Here is a 21,924-nt window from a genome sequence, read left to right on the forward strand (position 1 = left end):
CTTGCATTACTTTTCCCTCTAAAATATTTATCCCCTAATACAACTTAAGTCTTACTTCTTTTGTTTTTATCCCTCAATGAGATTACAAACTCCACGAGGGCAGGCATTTTTCCACTGTTCTAGGATCTAAGCTTAGTGATCATTCAATAATAACTGTTGAAAAAAATGAACTTAAAGTCATCACTCCCATTCCCAAGTCCCCCCTTTATGGAGTGATTTCAATTAAAGTACACAGGAGTTCTTGGGTTGAAAATAAAAGCAAAAGACCACTACACATTAGTTTGTCAACATGTAATGCCCTGGGTTTATTTTGTGAGAATTCTATCACAATTTTTCCAGGTGGGATTAAAAACCTTAAGGATCATGTATGCCATTGGACTGGGCATTCAGACTTCGGTACTGACAAAGCACTGGTAGTAGTCTGTTAAGTACCATTCTCTTCACAGAAGAGAGGTCAAATATTTCCAAAGGAAGGCACCCGATATTTGTGGTTCTGGCCTTGCAGCCTTCTGGAGAATCTGAAAAGGAAAAAAGCTGGCTGGCTGTTTTTAGAAACTGGAATGATGATACACGTACAGCAATTACTGCATTCTTCTCCCTTATATCCTTTTTGTAAGAACAAGTAAAGAATGAAGTCTTTTCAACAATTCGACAATAAAAAAGTACAATTTTTTTTTTTTTGTGCTAAAAAAAGGGCAAGACAACATAAACTCCAGTTGTAAGGACTCCATTTGCATACTTGATTTAACACTTTTTGGTGTGGAAGGAAATGGGACTACTGGGCTGTTTGTAGAGCAGCAACATAACATTAGTGCTTTAAGTACCAGAAACTGCCCACAGCTTTGTGGGCAAGTGGGGATGGGAAGATTCAAGAGACTTCATTTTTAGCTTGTTACTTGTCCTAATGATAGTAGACCAGGAAGATCCCCATTTAACAGTACATTCCCCATTTTTTAAAAACTGATGCCTTTTTTTTTTTTTTTGTAAAATTCTGTATGTATGTCACCATTTTTTTCACATGATACACAGAAAACTCAGGGACCCAGAGGGGAACCAAGTTATGTTATACCATTTACAAAATACCAAGGAGTCCACAGCTACCTAACACATTTACTACAGCACAGGAACCAATGAAGGTACAGTGTACAAAAAACTGTAAACACGGCACAATAAATAGATAAAACAGCAGGTTCCGCACCATGCACATGATGTGATGACACTTCATCTCTATACAATCTCACATCTCACACTCTTTGTTGCAATTTATTTCCCTCCCACCCCCCCCACCCCCAAGTGCAAAGCATCACAAATGAACATTTCTGTATTCAAGTAACATATATACAAGGGTATTACAAATATGCAGTACTGTACAGATAATTGCTGTATTCTTAATTTACAGATGTTGATTTTTTTCCTATTAACAATAAGAAAAGAAAAATTGAAGCATGAGAGATGAGCACTGCTGTCAAGTCCCCACAGCTGCCACCGAAACGCGTGTGCTGCATTCCATCATCCCTTGCATTCAAAATGCTACTGATGCATAGCACCTAATCAAGTCCCCAGGCTGCAGTTCCACTCCTGAGGAAGCTACGTCACCTCCATCGCTACTGTGTTGTCTGCTATGTTGTTTAGTGCTGGCTTTTCTGATTCATGATTTTCCCTGTTGAAATAAAGTTTAATTAAATTACTTATCTGCAACAAATTTAACAAATCAAGATTATCTCCCCAATAAAAAAATTTTTAAGTATTTTTAGTAATAGGAAGAAATGTGACACTTTTGGGATAAGACACAAGTAGAGGAGTATGAACCTTTATAGTTTATTATCAGGAATATACAACCAAAAGTCAGGCTTCTTCTGTCCACCATAAATTCCATGGTCAACTATATCACCAATAAAATCGTAGTGGCAGCCAAGCAACCCAGATGTTAAAAAACATAAAGAATTCCTAACTTTTAGTCTCTAATTTCACTTTCCTCCTCTTTCAAAAAAGTAACAAATGTGAACAAAAGTCATTCAAGTCAGGACTTTTGTCAGTGCTCTATATGTGCAGTTGAGTAGCAGAGCTACTGAGCTGGTAATTAGAAGACCAGGGTCACAGTTGTTCTAACACCTGAATGTGCTTGTAGTAATCAGCTTCTCTGGATCTCATTTCCCTCATTTTTAAAATGAAGGGACTAAAATAAGTGATACGAAAGTTTACCATACACTGCCAGTGTTTCATGGTTATATAATTCTGTAACAGTGAAAACCATGTATTATATATTTAGGTAAGAACTCTAATTGATTGATTAGTTATGACTAGACCCAGAATAATAAGAATGGACCTGAATGGAGCAGACAATAACTATTACTTAAATTGAGAAGCAGACAGGGATGCATGGGTTTGGAAACTTAAGGCTATACAGTCTGTTGCTACAAAGCCTGCTCTTCCCTCTTGGGCCACGCTTGGCCGAGGAAGTCTACCTATCAGTCTAGCATCCAAGGTGTTCTAAAGTGTGCCCACCTCCTACCCCTTCAACTTGAACTACTAACCTTCCCAAACCTCTAGACAAATTAGTTTAGTTGTTAGCTTCTGAACACATTTGTATTTCTCCAACTCTCTCATCCTCTTCTCTGCCCAGCTAAGAACAAATCTGATCTTATTTTGTAGAACTCTCCCAGAATACCCCTGGTGTGAAAAGATCACTCCTTATATTGAAATTATAGTCATAATTTACACAATTAATCTGACAAGGCTATAATGCTTTGTGATACAAGAATGACTTCCAGCTATTACTCACAATTAACAGCATTTAATTTTTACACTTTTATGCTTGTCTTTTAACTAAACTGAAAACCCCTGGTCTTTCTCTTGTTTCCCCCAGAGTACTTTGTAAATAGTAAGATTCTAATTACCATTAATATTTAAAACAGAAAAGAACCTGAACAAACATTCTAAACAATCTACTGAAACCCAAGATGACAAATTAGCATAAAAAATAATGGTTTGAATAAAAGTTGACCTGGCATTAATACCGTAAGCCTTTACATTATTTACATTATTAACAGCAGCTTAGCATACAAGCCACAGTGGGTTCTATCAATTCTTTACACAAGAAGCTGTGGAAGAAAACAAAAGAAACATTCTAAAGAGAACTCCCTCCATGCAAAGGTAGAAAAACAAGAGCATTATAAGCTATTATTATACTAAGGAAGTGACATCCAAAGCATATATGCAATACTCAGTATACCATTTAGTTCAAATTGTTAACAGTACTGAATTATAAAAATTATCTGTTTAAGTCTTGACTAAATAAGGAATTCTCATCTATACATTTTTTTAAGTTTATTTTGAGAGAGAGAGCGCGCGTACGTGTGTGTGTGCGTGCTGGGGAGGGGCAGAGAATCCCAAGCAGGCTCCGTATTGTCAGTGCAGAGCCTTATGTGGGGCTGGATCCCACGACCTCAAGATCATGACCTGAGCCACTATCAAGAGTTTAGACGCTAAACCGACTGAGAGACCCAGATGCCCCTATACATTTTTAATGTATATAAGGAAAGAGCAAAAAACACCAATAAGTAGAGAGCACTGCTAGAGGATTTAAGTTAGGGCTCATATTTTTCAAACATTTTAGGCTTAAAATAACTACTGACCTTGGAACTGAATCTACAGAAGATGAAGATGGAACCTTGGAAACTTGACAGTTTGCTGCGGCAGCCAGCTTTAAGGCAGACGATGGAACAGCACTTAAAGTCCTAGGTATATGTCGTGCATTTATGGGGGCAATAGAGTTTACAGTGGCAACTGATGAAGGTACAGTTAATCGAATGTTGTTCCCAATCAGAACCTGAGTTGTTGCAGAATTGGCAGCGGTTACTTGATGACTCAGTGCACTGTGGGAACTTGAAGTCTGTGTCATGTTTGAAGGCTGTAACAAAGTTGAACCTGCCGTTGATGGACTCGTATGTACAAGTGCTGTTGGTGTAGTACTACTGAGGTGTAAGCCCTTGTATACTCCTAGAGAAAAAGAAAGAAGCATCTAAACAATGTACGACTTTGCTGTTTATTAATAAGAGATATAGGTTACAAATATCAGAACAATTTAAATGTCTTTATGCTTACCTGAGGCTGGAAGGACGCCATTCACCCCAATTCCAAGCACCACATCATCCTTCATCTTGAATCCCATCAGTTGTTCTGATGTCACCAAAGCAGAAGCAGCAAATTGAGCACTAGCAGAATCCAAAGTCTTGGAAACAAAACCCTAAAAAGAAAATACAAAACAAATCTAATCAGCATCACTTAGTCTCAAATCAACATTAAAGTTACACAGGTATACCAAAATCAGTTTGAATATAAACCAAAGTGGCAAACCACTGAAATATCTTCATCTCTTTTGACAGTCATAAATTTGAAGAGTGTTCAAACAATATAAGAACTCAGGGATTATGAATTTTGATCTTCACATGTGACAGTACGTAATATGGACAAATCAACTACAAAAATAAACCTTCTAGAATGTGGAAACAGTAAACCTCCAACACAAAGTGTCAGACAAGAAATATGCTAGTAAAACATTTCAGTGATTTGCAAATACATATAATGAAAAATGAGTATGTAAGCTTTTTTTAACCTAACTTATACACACACACACACACACACCCACCCACCCACCCAAAGGTATCTCTGGGACAGGAGGATAACTATCCTTTTAGAACAGAAGTAACAAAACATCACATCATAACTTGGCCTAGAAATTAAGAGGCCCTTTGAATTTTTTTAAATGAGTTTTCCTCCAAGATGCTTAGATTAAAATTTCAGCCTTCAAGCTTTAAATGTGTTTCAATGGCAAACATTTATCATCCTTGAGGTTTAAAAGTGATTTCATTTAATAGTCAAAGAGGTTTAGTATGTAATTTAAGATAAATTTTAATAATAATTAAAATAACTAAGAAAATGAGCTGGGTGAGATCATATACTAACAAGGAAAATTCACAGACTATAGGACAGACTTGGAAGACAGTGTCTTGATCGCATTTAACTATGTTTTTTAGCTTTACTTTTTAAAATAGGGAGCAGAGGCAACAGCTTCCATACTCACCTGTAATGTTCTTTCTAAACCCTGTATAGAATGGCTATGATGTAGATTCAGGCGAAAGCCACTTTTCTGCTGGTTAGATGCAAGGTTCTATGACAACAGTTGGTAATTAGAGATGAACTCTGGTGGGAAACAATGAGGGATAATCATAAGACAGACAAATCCCTCACCTGTGAAGTGGTGGTGGAGGAATTACTATTTGCTTGCTGTTGCTGAATTTGTGCAAGCTGCTGTTTCTGCATTAGTGCCAGTTGCTGTTGATGTTGCTGGTATTGTTCGGCTGTAAATGCTGAACATAAAACGAGGAAATACTTTATAAAAACACACAGATACCACACATATCTTACAATACTAAAACAAATTTCAGCATTAAGAAAATTTTTGTGTAAAATTAAAGCATTTGACAAAGGCTGATGATCCTGCTAAAGATCACTTCCATATGAAAAATTCAGCATTTTTACAACCACATTTATCAGGAGTGGCTGGAGTTTAAAGAAAAACAAAATTATAAACTTCCTGAGTTATAACAACATAGGAAAGAGAAATGCTCACTTCTCAAGTTTCAGAACCATTATTTTTATAAGCTGTGACACTTGTGCTAGACAGTGTAAAAAGGTAATCCAGCTTTTTAAATCTACATATTTAGAATTCAACTTGGCATGGAGCTTGAGAAGAAATCTGGTAATTACCATTTGGTTTCTAGTTTACTCATATCACTGTCCCAATGCATTCAGATGATCCCTAATAGTTCTGTGTATAAATACTAATTGTTCTACATATTTTCTAATTTTAGCCATTACAAACATTCCCTCTATATGGAATATAAGGTTGTTGGTTTATTACCTTTTTTTATTTTATTTTTTAAAGAACTCATCCTTTAGCAGGAAGACAAGAGGCTCCAAATGTTAAGGTTAATTAATTTTCCCCACCCAATTAACCCACCTGGAAAAAATCCAGTCAATAAGAACGGAGTTGTTTATGTTGATTTACTGTACAGAATGATGTCTGAGGAAAGACACTGTGTTATGCTACTTATGTTTGTCTATGGAGAGCTCAGTTCTAAAAAAAACAAACAAAAAAATGTTCATTTATTACCCCCCAAAAAAGTGTGTGCAGTTTTTAAAAAGGAAACCTTTTTCTTTTTCTTATTTTTTGCCAATTAAAAAAAGGAAAAAAAAGGGTACATACAATCACAACATCTGACTTTAAAGGCTTCTTTAAGAAGCCTGTGGTGTTTGGGTAAGAAATTATTTCAAAACACAAAAAAGGTTATCATGCATCCCTGAATACCAGGGAATCTATAAATCATGCAATGCAAATTTCCTCAATCTAAAGTTTAATGTTTTCAAAACACTGTCCACCGAATTTCCTGTTGTCTTTAATTGCATTTTAGTAATTTAGTTGAAGACAGTTTCACTTTAACAAGTTTTATAATTTTCACTCGTAACTCATAAAGAAACTTTATCTTCCAGGATACAGCCTTTCTGCCTAGTACCACTACAAAATGTTCAGGTAGAAATTCTACCATATTTTCAATGGATCAGGAAATTATGAAATAATATTTATGAAAACCTCAGAAGTTATTAGTGTCTACATAGGCTTTATTTACACTTGAATTGAACTAAGTGCTTAGGCTACAAGAACAAAAACATAATTTCTTGTAAAAACTTTCGTTGATATCTGTCCCTTGATAAGTTTCTTTTCCTACTATGTTGTATTTCTCAGATCTGAATACTACAGGGAAGACTTTTACTGGTAATAGGATAACCTGTAAATATGGACATAAAGTAACTTTGTGTCAAAATGTTCATTTCCATACAATAGAAATGTGTTGAATCAAAACTTGAAGAAAATTTATAAAAATTAATGCTGCCCTGAAAGATGGTTTATAATTACTGTAACATTTATCTTTAGGTTTAAAAAAATCCGTAAAAAGCAACTTAATTTATTAGTTTTGCTAGTATGTTTTTGAGATTTATGTTTTAACTTCCTAAATTTGATTGAGTTGCCTAAGTCTTGAATTCCCTAGTAGGGGATGCTCAATAAATATTTTAAGAAAGGATCATTTCTGCAAGGTCAGGTCATTACATATCTAGAAAAACAGTAATTTAGCATTCACTGGAGACCTGTATATAAAACACTCCATTTATATGAATGAAAATATTCTTTTGCAGAACTCTGCTTGTATTTGTGTACACTTTGATAAAAAATTTAGTAATAATAAATTGGAAAATTCATTTGAATAAAGGTTCCAAATATTTTTGCGGTAATGTAAGTTAACATTTAATCCTGGTCTCTGAATTTCACTTTTAAACAACTGTTAACTTCTTCCTAATACAGATTTAGGAATAAAAATGCACCTAACACTCATCATGACTTTAGATCAGTATTGTCAATCTATTGCTTAGATATTATTACACCTCTGGAGTAGTTACGAAATTTTCCCCATTTTAAATAAATGATCTAAAAGACATGCATATGTTAAGCAACATATAAGCTGTAAGTGAAGGTAATAAAAACCATAGGTGTAGGGGCCAAGAAACCTTGATTTTTTTTTTTTTTTTCCCCAGCTTTTGGCTCTATCGTAACTATCTGAGTATACCTAGGCAAGTAACCGAACTTTTAGGGCTCAGTATGTTCATCCAAAATACTTAGACTAAGTTAGGTGATCACTAAAGCCTTTTTCAGCCATGCGATGTAAGGATTTTATATTTCTTCTGAGAAATAAATTTCTAATCCTATTCTAAAGGCTATATGAATAAGTAGGAAAAGCCTGGACAAAGGTAAGGTAGTAAATTGGGCAAAACAAAATAAATTGGGTTTTATATTGTTATTTATACAGAAAACTGAGAAGACTTCAGATGGCATTCTAATTCAAAGTTTAACCAAATGCTAAGTGTAAATAAATAAAAATGACCACAATCCCTATCAAGGTAGAAGGTGTTAAGGTTGTATGTCTACCTCCAGACAGGGTGTGGTAGTCAGGTTTGCAATTTACTTAAGGATGGACAGGATGGTTTCATGAACAGATGACCAAACCTAGAATCAGAAGCGTTTCACAGAACTCCAAATTTTTAGATTAGGTGGCATCCTTGGTGATGTCCTCCTATCACTTCACACTAAAGATGAAGAAACTTTCATCTGAGGTCACAAAGATAGTTAACAGTGGAAGGGGGAAAATCCATCCCCAAACCAATGAGATTTTAAATATGAAAAGAAATAGATAAAAGTTTTAGATTTAATACTATCTACAAGAAATAATCAAACTTTTTATATACCCAACAGTGTGACTCAAGTGCTTTAAAAAAACAAACAGCCTCATATATAGAACACCTGACAGGAGTCTAGGTATGGGAGAGGAGTCACGTGAGGGACATGATTAAAAGCTGAGAAGAGGGAAGAAGCATGGTAAGACGTCAAATATTTGAAGAATACTATGATGTTGGAAAGCAAGAAAACTTATTCAGCATGCTTCTAAGGGTAAAAGAGGAATCTGTAGATTTCAATTTAAGGGGGCAGCTTTTGTTTAATATATGGACGAACTTTCTAAACAAGATTCCGAACTCTAGAATAACCTGAAAACTGCTGAATGTGCCCTCCCTAGAGGTGTTTAGGCAAAGGTCTACAACGACCACTGTTGTTTTGGTAGCTGCTAATAATTCTCTGGGGTAGGAATTTAGATGAAATAATCTAAAATGTTACCAGTCTACTTGGACAAAGAAACTATTATGTGGTAACCCAGCACCTGGAATAGCCTATAGCTCAAGCTGTTGCTCTTTAAGTCACATTCCTGCAGCTGGAGCAGATCAACTGAAATGATCTGAAGTGGGAGTAGTGAGGATGACAGGTACTTAGAAAAAAGTTAATAATTTGAAAATTCAGTTTGAGAAGACAGATTTAAGATTACCAAAATGTATGTCGTTTTGTTTGTGAAAACAAAGACAAAAAAACAAAAAACAAAAAAACCCACCAACAACAAACCCAAACACCTATTTTAAAAGAGAATCCTCAATTAGAAATTTCTTTTAGCAGTAGTCAGAAAATTATTTCAATACAGGAAAAGGTAACTTTAAATAAATAAATATAAAATGAAATGACTTTAGAAAGTGTTAAAGTATGATCCCCTAAGTCAGCAAGCTTGAACGAAAGTTTTACGGTTCCTAAGCATTTGTCAGCCACCCAGAAATCCAACCTGAAAAAAAAAAACATGGTATATTGCCATAGATGGCCAAACATGTCTGAACCTGAATTCATTGGGCCACAAATTACTTGAACATGAGATTATCTGTGGCCCAAGCTTCCCCTTATTGTGAATATTCTTCTACTTCAGCATAGAGAGAACTATTAATTTTACTATGGGTGCTACTCCAGACCCTGCTGAGGATGTAATTCTGAACTGTGAAACACGCTTGGATAAGGATTAAGGTCCTACAATTTTATAAAATCTAACCATAAAAATATTTAAGGTTCAAACTAGAGTTCCTTTTAAAATTTTATGTTACAATTTTTATGAAGTAAATAGCACTAATTTAAGTAAGCTACAGATCCTAAGACTTAGAACATCATTCCAGCTACATATATCCTATTAATATATGAAAATAAGCCTAATCTGTAGAATGCTGATGAAATTTCAGTGGGAACTAGGAATTCAAATCCTCCTGAACATAGAATGGTGGTTTACAAACCACTTTTCTACTTACAGTCTTTCAAAATTATATAGTCCTTTCTAATTATGAAAAAACGGTGTTAGTTCTGATATCTTGTATCCCCGAAACTCAAACACATGCAAATGAATACTTAGTCACTGAACAAACATTTTCAAAGGTACTTTTATAGATTAAAAAAAAAAACAATACTGTATTTGGAAACTGTCCAAATCACATATTAACTGAAGATTAAGATACACAATTTAGCCATACATACTAAGATCTAGTCCTAGAAATTCTAAATACGCATATAGTTAAGTCTTCCCAAGTTCCTCAGCACTGTGTCATTCTGCTGTGTGTTATCCAGTGGACCAAGCACTCTGGTACCTGACTAACCAGACTACCTAATGCCAGACTAACCAGGTTACCCATCTGGCCACACAACTATGCAAAATGGCCAAGACTGGGAAGCAAGCAAAAAAATTCTGAGCACCAGAAACTATAAAAGTTGGTGTGTTAAATAAAGCTCATACCTTTTACTAAAAATAATGGACTCTTGATAATCCTCATTTAGAATTTCCTATTTGAAAATGAGAAGAAATAGGCTCTTGTAGGTGATTATTTAGGAAAAGGACAATCAGTTCAGAGGGTGTATCACTATGCCACAACATATGAATAAATATTGGTATTTAAAACAATGACAGAAAAAAATGGCTAAATCAAAATACTTGGCTTAAGCAGTAGGCAAGTAAGTATATATCAATTGACTCCTATCTTATCTAATAGTTAAGTTCCAAAGTCAGTATGGTAAAAATTAAGCCTTGAAAATTCCTTTAGAGTGTGCCATGATGGATGTTATCTCTTTCAATAAGCTCAGCAGTTTTTCCTTTTGCATCAGATGAGATCAATTTTTGTGGTTGAGTACCAGATGAAATAGTTTGGCTTGTATCTGGGGGCCATGCTGTATGAAAAAATTTATCTTTAAAATTATAATTACACTGATGGAGGTGAGATGCTTCACCTATGAATGAAGGTGGCACCTCAGGAGGCACTGACACTCTGTGAGAAACAACAGATTCACTTCTGCCATTGCCAGAGTGGCCAATTCTGGAGACTATATTCTTTCAGTAGAATTGTATTTATAATCCTATATACTTTTTGAACTGTTAAAATTTTATTTTTTCTCCAGGGGCCTATAGTTGAATTTCTAAAGTTAAATGTACTTATGATATGATTCTACTATAATATACTTTATAGAGCATAAAGAGAAGAGCTTTAGGTTTCTTGAGTATTCACAAATAGCAAAAAATAAAGCATTTCCCTATAGCAATCTGTAGGCAACTATTCTCTAAGTATACAAAAGATCTAGTAAAAATTAAGGGAAAATTGAAAACAATTAAGTGCAATGACAAAAAACTGATAAACCCATTTTCTAGAAGTTGTATATATGGGCAAGGAAATGATTAAAAAGAAAATCACAGTTACTAAAAATTTTTTTTCAGCTAAACTTTTGGTAATACTACTACTGTTCAAAGTTCACCTTTTAATATTCTTTGGCAAACACAAATCAGGTAAGTTTCATAATATCAATGCTTACTTACGTAGTATAGCAAAACAATTTACATAAAAAAAGATCATTAAAAGATCCTTAGGATAGTTATAAAATTCAACTCCTCTATTCTTTTTTATTAAAGATTTTATTTTTCTAAGTAATCTCTACACCCAATGTGGGGCTCAAACAACCCAGAGATCAAGAGTCTCATGCTCTACCGACTGAGCTCACCAGGCTCTATTTAAGGACTGAGAAGATGGGGATTGACAGAACATGCCAATTTTCTACAAGAAGTCTCAAGGAATTTATAGAGCCTAAAAATCTATCAGGGAAAACATATTACATGTTTACACCCCACACTATATGTTTCCTTCATATTGAAAAGTTATTTTGATTTTTAAGACTGTAATAGCAGGGAAGATTAACTTTCCATGATATATATACACTCTGAAATTAATGGAACTATACTACTCTGTTAGGCCTCAGAATAATTTAGATTTCTGAAATGTGATTATTTTTCTTATGAACTAAGGATTTCCATTTCACAGAAGTACTTGTTTTCTAGACACAAAGTAAATTGGTTTATAGAACCTTTTCTGGAGATCTTTAACAATAAGCAGCACGTTCTCGTATTTGTTAGAAGGTTTGGCTGTACCTTACCAGATAATTGGGGCGATGCAATAAATATCTTTACAGTCCCTTCAAAATGAGTATTTAAATTATCTTTACAAAAATCTGTGGTAACATAATTTTAACAGTGAATTTCTATAATCTACATGCTTCGTATAACACAGATTTATGCTTTAAAATAGAAAGCTAAAATCTTAGGACTATATTTTAAGACAGCATTTATTTTAGACACATTTCACAATATAGCCATAATGCTAAAGCAGATATTATCTAGAAATGTTTCCAAAATTACAATCCTATAAAATTAAAATAATCCTTTAAATATTTAAATATTGTTTTCTGAAAAATTATTTTCCCTCTTATAAATTGTTCTGCATTACTATCATTAGGTAAGGCTTTTGCATATCTACTGACTTGCTGGTCTACTTTTACAGTTTAAAAAAAAGACTAGAGAAGTGTCCAAGTATAAAATAGTAACAATTAACAGCCCATTTTCTTATTATTTGAAAATATAATTGCTGAATCAGGAATTGTGGTTCACAGAGTGTACCCAGGAAACAAATGTCATATATTAAATAGTAATAATTCACCTTTGTAATGTGGGTTTATTTAAATGAGAAACACATGTACAAACAGAATTCAAATGAATACTTGACCAAGTCCTTTTTTTCTCTCATTATTTTGAGGGAAAAGGACTTTTAAACTTAAATAGACCACACACTCAAAAAATTAATGAACCTGACATTTCTATAGAAATGTACATCATAACAAAAACACATACCAAAATGTGCTGAACCACTGCTACTTTTACTTTGCGTGGAGGTACTGCATGTCTGGGTCCCAGGTTGTGCTGTTCCTGTTCGATTTATACTCCTATATAATTTTCTACAGGAGAGTTCATCATTGTCACTGTCATGTAGGGATGGTGTCCGAGGCCTAAAATGCCGCCATCTACATGATTTGATATTGACTAGTATCTGACTGAGGTCTTTAGAGAAAGATTTGTCCGAGGTATTTGTTTCTGAGGTATTGGCAAACTGATTGACTGGAGAATGTTGTGGAGAGGAAAGCATTTCCAAATCCAGATGGCGAAACATACTGTCATAGTCTGAGTGAGCTCTGTCCAGTAAGACCCTATTAAAAATAAGGCAGGGAACATACATGTAAAATAGCTATTCAAAAATTATATTAAAAAGACCCACTCAATTCCCCCAAAGCCATCTCAGACTAAATAAATGTTTAAAAGCTATGAATTTGATTATTTCAGTATTTGGCTCCTATAGGCTAAACTCCCAATTTCTTTTCTTTTTTTAAAAAATTCTCAACTTCTGATAAAAGTTCTTTTACTTTATAATTATCTGATTAAAGAGAGTACTCCACCTTAAAGAATAACGTATACTATTCATTTTACATCAGTAAGAGTCTTTCAACAGTTCTAGGAGTTGGTCTACTAGTATAAGTTACTGATAAAACATGAGAATATTTTTCTTTTCAAATTGCTTTTCAACCAAAGGTTTTTATTTCCATTACAAAGCACCAAAATATGTTATAAAATACCTGTTCTCTATTAAGCAAACACTTCATTTTTTTTTTTGACAGGGGTAGGGGAGAGGTAGAAGTGCAATAAAAAGTATACGATCTTTCGGATATTTTATATCATTAAGATTTCTTTATTTAAAAATTATTTGTCTTTATGTTTTTGAGAGAGAGCGTGCGCGCAAGCAGGGAGGAAGGGCAGAGGGAATAAGGGAGGAAGAGAGAGAGAGCGAGCGAGAGGGAGGGAGAGAGGGGAAGAAAATCTTACGTAGGCTCCACACTCAGTGCAGAGCCTGTGGGGCTCAATCCCACGACCTTGGGATCATGATCTGAGCCAAAGTAGAGTTAGAAGCTCAACAAACTGAGCCACCTAGGCACCCCTCATTAAAATTTCTTATAGACAAAGTATTTGATACCCACTACTCTAGAGGATATACTTTTATGTTATTTATATAAACTTTATAAAAATGATTCTATCTTAAAATGCTACCACTGATAAATGCTAGTACAGAACAAAATATAGCCAACATAGAGAATTTTGACTACTATTGATGTCAACACAATAATGGGAGGAAAAGCACTAAATAAAATATATTTCAGTGCTCAGACAACTCTAAACTTACGTTTTAAGTGATTAAAAACTGAAATTAAGATTCAAAAATGAAAGAAACACATATATAAGCAATAATTCACTATAAATTACATCATTAGATTTTCTCCCAAAAGCACCTTAATGTTCTGTCTTACATATTTTTTTTCACCAACATAGGAATAATTTTCTTTTTCTGCACTTTTATGTGCTCTGTAATTCCTTCTTGCCTCCTGCACAAATACACAGATTCTTACATAAAGGCATCTAGAATATACATGGGTTGGTTCCATCACGTTTAAACAAAAGAAGAGCGATTAGATCCAGAAAAACTGGGATGTCAGGGTCAGGTTATGCATTGATCCTGGATCCTTTTCACTGATGAGTTAAACGACTTAGTATACTAGTTATATGACATTTCTTGTTGTTGTTGTTGTTTGATTTTTAATTATTTTATTTTAGAGAGAGAAAGTGTGAGCAGGAGAGAACGGCAGAGGGAGAGAGAGAATTTTAAGCAGGCTCCACTCTCAGCATGGAGCCCTATGTGGGGCTTGATCTCATGACCCTGGGATCATGACCTTAGCCAAAATCAAGGGTCGAATGCTTAACTGGCTGGGCCAGCCAAGTGCCCCAAGTTTTATGACATTCTTAGCCTATTCAATCCTTTCTCCTAATATCTCCCAGAACTTCTGAAATAACTTTTTGCAGTTTCTTTAAGGATTTTAGTAAAAACATCAGTTAAGAACAGCAAATGGGAACAAATGAACTACTGAGAAGGATTACCTCGTTTTCAGCTCTAGATCTGACTCCCTACTGTCTAAAATATCCCTATGCTAGGAGTACAGAAATGCCTTACCTTCCACCGCGCCCAACCCGTCTTCGTGCAAATCCAATACACCTTTGGGGTACGGTGAGGGTAGTTAAGCAGTATCTATATCGTACATCCCCTAATCCTCCATCTTTAGGACTAGTCCAAGGCCAGTTGCCAGTTTGGTCTAAGTGAGGCTTAAAAAAAAAAATCCAAATTATTTCATTTTGTCAGTTAAAGGTGAACAGTTTATTATTGAAAAAGAGAACCTGAAACTTACAGCATAGTACTGACAGCCTGCTTTCCTACGGAAAGCAAAGGGACCATCAGGATCATTTTCTTCTTCAGCTTCTGAAGAGCCAGACAAAACCTTTAAATAAAATGAAGTGAGTCAAAACACGTGACTTCTTACATCCCTCCTCTATATTCACAGAGAGTTTCTCATATTTACCTGGGAGAGAGGTTCTTCATCTGAGCTGGGAAAGTCATACTGATTTAAATCTTTAGCATTAAAGACTGGCAGTGCGGCAGGACTCGTCTGTTGAGGAGTAGCAGCAGCAGACGATGGTAAGACTTTGGGCTTCTTCTCATATTTACGTTTAGGTCGGATAAGATCAGCTTTATCTTGCTGCAATAAAGTCATATATTAATCAAACTCTAGAAACCATGTTCATCAAACTTACAGTTTGGGTAATTTTAAAAAGAAATTTATAGCTATAATGAAGTCATTCATACTCAGAAGAGATAGAAGACTTTATGTTTTGTCATCTTTTACTGTAAAATCTTAGAGGTTGGTCTCTGTGACACATGGGTATGTTCCTACAACCTAAACACAACCTCATAAAATATTTTGTTTCAGTTAAAACAGAATAGAAATTCTTGAGCTTCTGAAATCCTGCAGTTAGTATTTACCATTGGCTCCTGTACCTTTTTCTTAATTTTCTACGAAAAATCCAGAAGAGAATTAAAAAAGGGGGATCTAGTCTTTATTTTAAAGAATTAACAAATCAATTTTGGGAAAATAATAATGAAAATAATTTTACAGATACACAAAGCAAACCTCAGATAACTATTACCATACTGGGACATAAAGTTATAATGTGGAGGTGTCACAAAAATAGAGTGGTAAGGATTTGAGAGCTGAACAATAAAGGCTATGTGGAGTGGCGAATTTGAGCAGTTTTAGATGATAAAGAGATGAAATCATTAAACAGAGGCAACGCAGGATAAAATACAAAAGCAAGAGTGAATGAGCTGATGCACTGAGTGATTTTAGAAATATGTATGGCAGGTAACAGCAAAGGCTAGGAGAAGTATGAAGTATTCAATAGGCAAGAAAGGTTAGAGGCAAAAAATAATCCTTGTCAGAAAGAAAAAGTCATGACAAGTAGCATGGTTATGTACATATGCTAAATATCTATATCAAGTTTCAATTACAGTTTTTTTGGGAAAAGTTAATTGGTAAAAAGTTAATCTATATGGTATCTCTCTTTACAATTCCTATTGCTGCATCGACAGGCTAGCCTTGAATCACAACCTGACTTTGTGGCATATTTCATAGTAAGATTTATATGGGTTTTCTTTCTTCACTCTAATGATAAAATACCATTCCATTATCAGCTATTGTTATCACAAAAATTTTTATCACTTTATTTGCTTTTTTTTTTTGCATTTTTTAAAATGTTTATTTATTTTTGAAGGACAGAGAGACAGAGGGTGAGTGGGGGAAAGGCAGAGAGCAGACACAGAATCCAAAGCAGGCTCCAAGTTCTGAGCTGTCAGCACAGAGACTGACACAGGGCTTGAACTCATGAGCTGTGAGATCATGACCTGAGCCGAAGTTGGATGCTTAACTGACTGAGCCACCCAGATGCCCCTACCTTATTTGCTTTAAACTCCTTCACATCCATTGCTTCCTGATGTTTAAATTGACTGCTATTAGTAATAGGGATGATGGGGATGGCATAGGTAGGTTTCATTGGTTGTCTCTGTGCCATGACCTCAGACATGATCTCTCCATTGTAGTCACCCAAATTATACCTGAAATTATAAAACAAAATTAAAAAAAGCTTAGAAAGTTAAAGTTAGTTCTGTACATAACTATTAATACCTGATACATAATTATAAACACTGACTAGATTTAAGATTACAATTAAACTTTGACTATTTGCTGAATGCTTATTAAAGATTACATAATTCCTTTTGTTTCTTCTGTTTAGTTTTGGCTTAAAACTTTATCTTGGCACCATAAGTAGATGACTGTTGGAAAAAAAAAAGGCTCGAACTATAACTTACCAATTTTGGTGAAAGATTTGGTGGAGATGTTGAAATTAATGCCTAAAATGGTGTTGAGGAACTTTCTGCTAATTTGAATTGCTTTGTGCTTTACTATAAAACTAATTTTCCTGAAACAAATTATAAGAAATTTAATAGTGGTTTTCTTTGGAGATAATGACTGAGAAATAGGGGAGTGAGGCTTAAAGTTTTCATTGTGTACTTTCCTGAATGACTGAATGTTGAGATTATGGGCCTTTCCCCCTCCCTTCTTTACACTTGTCTGTAAAAAAAAAAAAAAAAAAAAAAACAAAAACCCAGTATGTGTTTAAAAAAAAAAAAAATCAGTACCATCTAGTGAGTAAATTAAAAGCTGTAGGACTGACAAATGTTCTTTCCCTCCCAGCCTTGCACTCAACTAAGGACAAAAGAATAAGCTTATACTTGGCATATTTTAATTTTACTGAACCCAGTCACTTTTAAAGAAAATAGAGGAACACATGTAAAATTAAACAAAGTATACCATATCACGCATTTATATAGTCTCTACTTATTAATAGAAGGTATTTCTGGGGTTAACTGCTTAGGTATCATACTTCAATATATAAAATGCTAATGGTACCATACTTCCTATTGAAGTATTCCTATTAAAGTATACTTTACCTCTTTTCCATAATTTCCAGTGTTAAGTGCAATAGCTCCCTTTTACTCTTTTCTCTTCTTTTTATCATCTCTAGGATAGTAACAGCCCGACTCAGATCTCGACGCAGCTTAAGCATTTTTTCATAAGAGGCTTCATCATTTTTGCGATTCTGCAAATATGGAGTTGTTTTTTGAATGTCAGTAACATTTCTAACTAGTGGCATTCTGAACACCACTACTAACATATAAGAATAGATATATTTGATAGGTTAGTTAGAATTTTAAAGATACTGAAAGGGAATATGGATCACCAGGATCAATTATATATAGGATTTTTAAATAGTTTAACATTAAAATATATCATTAATAGCTATGTAATGAATCCTAAGGTTGATTCACTTTAAATTAATACTTTTCATTATTTTGTATAGAAAGTCTATTTAAACACAAATTAAAATACCACCTTCAGATACTGAGATATTTGTAAGTATAAATAATTTTTCTTATATCAAAAAAAAATTACGAAAGAAGTTTTCCAAATTCACTTACTTTTCGAGTCTGCATTTTTTCAGTACGCCTTCTAAAAGCCACATAAGGATCATTTGTGCTGGAACCATCTCGCTTCTCTTGTTTTACTGATGGGATAAGAGATGGCCCCCGACAGTTTTTTCTCTTTTTAATCCAGTATTCATAAACTTCTCTAATTAATTCATCATCTTCTTTTAGCAGTAGCTTGGCTTCCTGCAGACTGACTGGCTAAATGTAAAATCATTATGTCATTTTCATAGAATACATACATAAGGTTCAAAAGTACTTCCAACTTTAATGGCAATCAAAACAGCAATAATTAATAACAGCAAATGTGGAGTGCCTTATACATGTCAGCCACTGATGCTTTATTTTAGTTAATTTTTACAACAATCTTATCATGTTTATCATCTCTATTTTACAGAGGGGGAAAATGAGGCGTGGAGAAATTTAAACATATCACTCAAGATTATGCACGTTAGTACTGGGCAGATATGGGATATGAATTCATGCTTGTTAACTCCAGAGTCTGCTCACTTATCCTAACCTCAACATTATCCTATTTCCATATAGGTATGGAAACACACACTTATTACATATACAATGAAGTTTTACCTGCTGACCACTGCCTTTTTCTAGACGGTCAATCATCTCCTCAAACTGCAATGGGCAGATGTCCATTTTCTTTTTCAGTTTATTCACAAATACTTCATCTTCAGAATCCAAATCATAATCAGGCTGTTCAGCATCCAAACTAAAAGCTGACAGAAGAAACCATAAGCAATCATTTACTATGTGAATCCACTGACAAAAACCTCTCACAGATGTCTGGATAAAAACAAGATCTAGATTTTCTAACAAAATAAGAAATGTATGTTTCCCACATTTAAAGTTTAAGAAAGGAGACTATCCTTACTGTTAATAGAGACATGAGTCATAAAAGACAATGGATGTGAACCCTTCCTCCCACCTCAAAAGCAAATAAACTAGAAGCCATTAAGAACAGAAAGAGATTATCAAATGTATTGTACTATATGAAAATCGTATAGCTTAAAAATGATGTAATATCGGCAATTTCATATGGTTTGACATAATATAAAAGGAAAATCTCTTTAAATAAGATTGTTTCTAGAATATTTAAGTCCTACCTAATAAATTATTTAACTATTTTACCAAATGCTTAGGGAGTGGTATTTAAAGCTGAAGTGTTAGCAGCCACTGCCAATAACAGTAATAGCTTTCACTCAATGAATGCACATCTGCTAAGGTTTGTTTCCTTATGACAATCACTGTCATGGTGATAGAAATGTGATGTATTTCTATATTTGTTAGGATTAGAAAAAAAAGGCCAAGAACCACTGCTCTATACTATATTATCAAATGTCCTTCAATACTTCCCAATATTAAACTAGGTTGATAATATAAATAAAATATCAAATAGCTTGATATCAAAATGTCTCACACCTTTCCCTTCCTTAACTTCCCATCATCTCAGAATCCAAATCCTCAGGACTGTTTGAGGTCCTTTTTGACCGAGTCTCTCCAATCTCATCAGTACTTTTTGCCGTAGCAAATATCATGTATTTCTTTTTTGAGTAATTTCTACACCTGATGTGGGGCCTGAACTCACAACTCTGAGATCAAGAATTGTGTGCTCTATTGAGTGAGCCAGCCAGGTGCCTCTCAAATTTTATGTATTTCATACAGCATGCTATCTCATGTCTTTATATTAGCTATTTTCTGTTTGCCCACCTAGCAAATGACTGCAAACGACTAATCTTTTCAAAATCCAACCTGACATCAAGTCCTGTGGAATTCCTTCTTGACTGCCCCCCCAACTAGCAGATGGTTCCTTGTCACTTTTTGCTTTTTTAGAAGTTATGAACCCTCTCCCCAGAAAAAAGACTGTGTGAACATATAACATTCTGCATAAACCACCAGCAATTCAAATATCCCTAAAAGCTGTGGTACCAAGCTTAAAAATTCCTGTTCTAGATCAATGCCCTTCTTTTGTACTATTTTCTACACATACTTTATAATCTACTTGATAAGTATTAGAATATGACTGATTTCCTTGAAAGGAGGCATTGTGACTTTACCTCTGTGAATTTACTTCATTGTATCTTTGTACCTCTAGTGCAGAGACAGTAAACATGTTCATCTTGTATGCCAACTGTTTGCTGTACCCTACTGAAAAACATACTGATACTGCCTCTATTCAAGTGGGGAAAAAAACCCTGAAAAAGTATGCAGTCATCCATTAGTGATATCCGTGATAAGTACAAGAGGGGGTCCTTTGGCTGCCTGAAATCTACATCCTTGCTTTAAGTTTAAAATAGTACCTGGCCTATAGGAATCCAATAAATATTTGTAGAATTGAACATATTACATAGCATTGTTCATTTTCCGTTTTGACCTACATTACACTTCTGTAACATTCTTAATTAAAATATTTAGACTCCTTCATTAAATATGTCTGTATACTGAGGTGCCTGGGTGGCTCAGTTGGTTCACTGTCAGACTCTTGATTTAGGCTCAGGTCATGATCTCATGGTTTTTGAGACTGAGCCTTGCATTGGGCTCCCTACTGAGCCTGAAGCCTGCTTGGGATTCTCTCACTCCCTCTCTCTGCCCCTCCCTTGCTCAGAGTGCTCTCTAAAAAATTAAAAAAAAACAACAACTCTATACATTATCATCTCAGCACCCATGTTTCTTATAACCCTTGGCCCTCCAATGACTTTCCATGATCTATTTGTTTGTTATTGTTATGTAAACAGAACTTTTGGAGATTCTGAAGTAGATTAAAATTAAACACTGTTAGATTAAAAATACTTGTTTTCTTGGGTCCCTAACCAAAACAATCCATAGCTGTATTGTTCAATAGGATAGCCACTAGCCAATTTAAAGTAATAAGATTAAATTAAAAATCTAGTACCTTAGTCACATTAACCACATTTCAAGTATTAAATAGCTACATGTGGCTAGTGCTATACCTGAAAGCACAGATTATAAAATATTTCCATCATCACTGAAAGTTCTATTAAAAAGTGGTGATCCTGATAATACAAAGAGCCAAACTGATACGGACCAACCAGCAATGTTCTGCTTCTTAAGGGTATTTTTATATATTTTTAGGGTCTCATTTATATATTACTTTGGCTTCCTCCGCTATAAAATAATTTTTCAGATCAAATCACACTTACCAAACTTATTCACAAAAATTAAACAAACCCATCTACTATCACCTTATTATTGCCTTACCAAAATATATTTGACATACATTATATCATGAATGACAAGTCTCATCTAACATATGGAGGAAGGCAATCAAGACTGGAAAGGAAGATCCCTATCCTAGGAGTGCTCCTGCCTTTTACAGAAGTTAACAAGTATCTGATGGTCAGACTGCTCTTGCCTCTGCAAGAAACTTTCCTTTTATAGTTGGTGCAAACACATGTAAGATCTTAAAATATAAGGAGAACCAAATCTTGTTCAGATATAAAAATATTAATATCCTAGAAAAATGCTAACATGTAAAAATTCACTTTAGGATTTCATTTGACCAAAAAAACCAAAGCCAATGTTTAACGTGTAATTTGGCTTCAGCCAAACCTGTCCCTTCCAAATGCTAGCTCAACT

The 21,924-nt window shown here is 34.4% G+C and overlaps 1 protein-coding gene across 7 annotated transcripts in view; it reads right to left on the reverse strand.

Moving 5' to 3' along the window:
• Positions 1-276: 276 nt before the first annotated feature.
• EPC1 (enhancer of polycomb 1) overlaps positions 277-21,924 on the reverse strand; it is a 93,805-nt gene continuing 72,157 nt past the window's right edge. For 5 of the 7 annotated variants that reach the window (XM_060659018.3, XM_060659015.3, XM_078450294.2 and 2 more), the window contains 13 exons: positions 18,901-19,046; positions 18,307-18,513; positions 17,779-17,927; positions 16,722-16,881; positions 15,293-15,469; positions 15,122-15,211; positions 14,890-15,038; positions 12,690-13,042; positions 5,251-5,369; positions 5,084-5,170; positions 4,105-4,246; positions 3,636-3,999; positions 277-1,660 (listed from right to left, as the gene is read on the reverse strand). In XM_060659018.3, coding sequence (XP_060515001.1) covers positions 1,588-1,660; positions 3,636-3,999; positions 4,105-4,246; positions 5,084-5,170; positions 5,251-5,369; positions 12,690-13,042; positions 14,890-15,038; positions 15,122-15,211; positions 15,293-15,469; positions 16,722-16,881; positions 17,779-17,927; positions 18,307-18,513; positions 18,901-19,046 — 2,216 coding nt within the window. In that variant the 3' untranslated portion in view covers positions 277-1,587. Of the gene's footprint in view, positions 1,661-3,635; positions 4,000-4,104; positions 4,247-5,083; positions 5,203-5,250; positions 5,370-12,689; positions 13,043-14,889; positions 15,039-15,121; positions 15,212-15,292; positions 15,470-16,721; positions 16,882-17,778; positions 17,928-18,306; positions 18,514-18,900; positions 19,047-21,924 lie in introns of those variants that run through there. The other 2 variants (XM_060659017.3, XM_060659019.3) reach the window with 2 other exon arrangements.

This window comes from Panthera onca, chromosome B4 (genome assembly GCF_046562875.1).
Source record: "Panthera onca isolate mPanOnc1 chromosome B4, mPanOnc1 haplotype 2, whole genome shotgun sequence".
NCBI classification, from domain to species: domain Eukaryota; kingdom Metazoa; phylum Chordata; class Mammalia; order Carnivora; family Felidae; genus Panthera; species Panthera onca.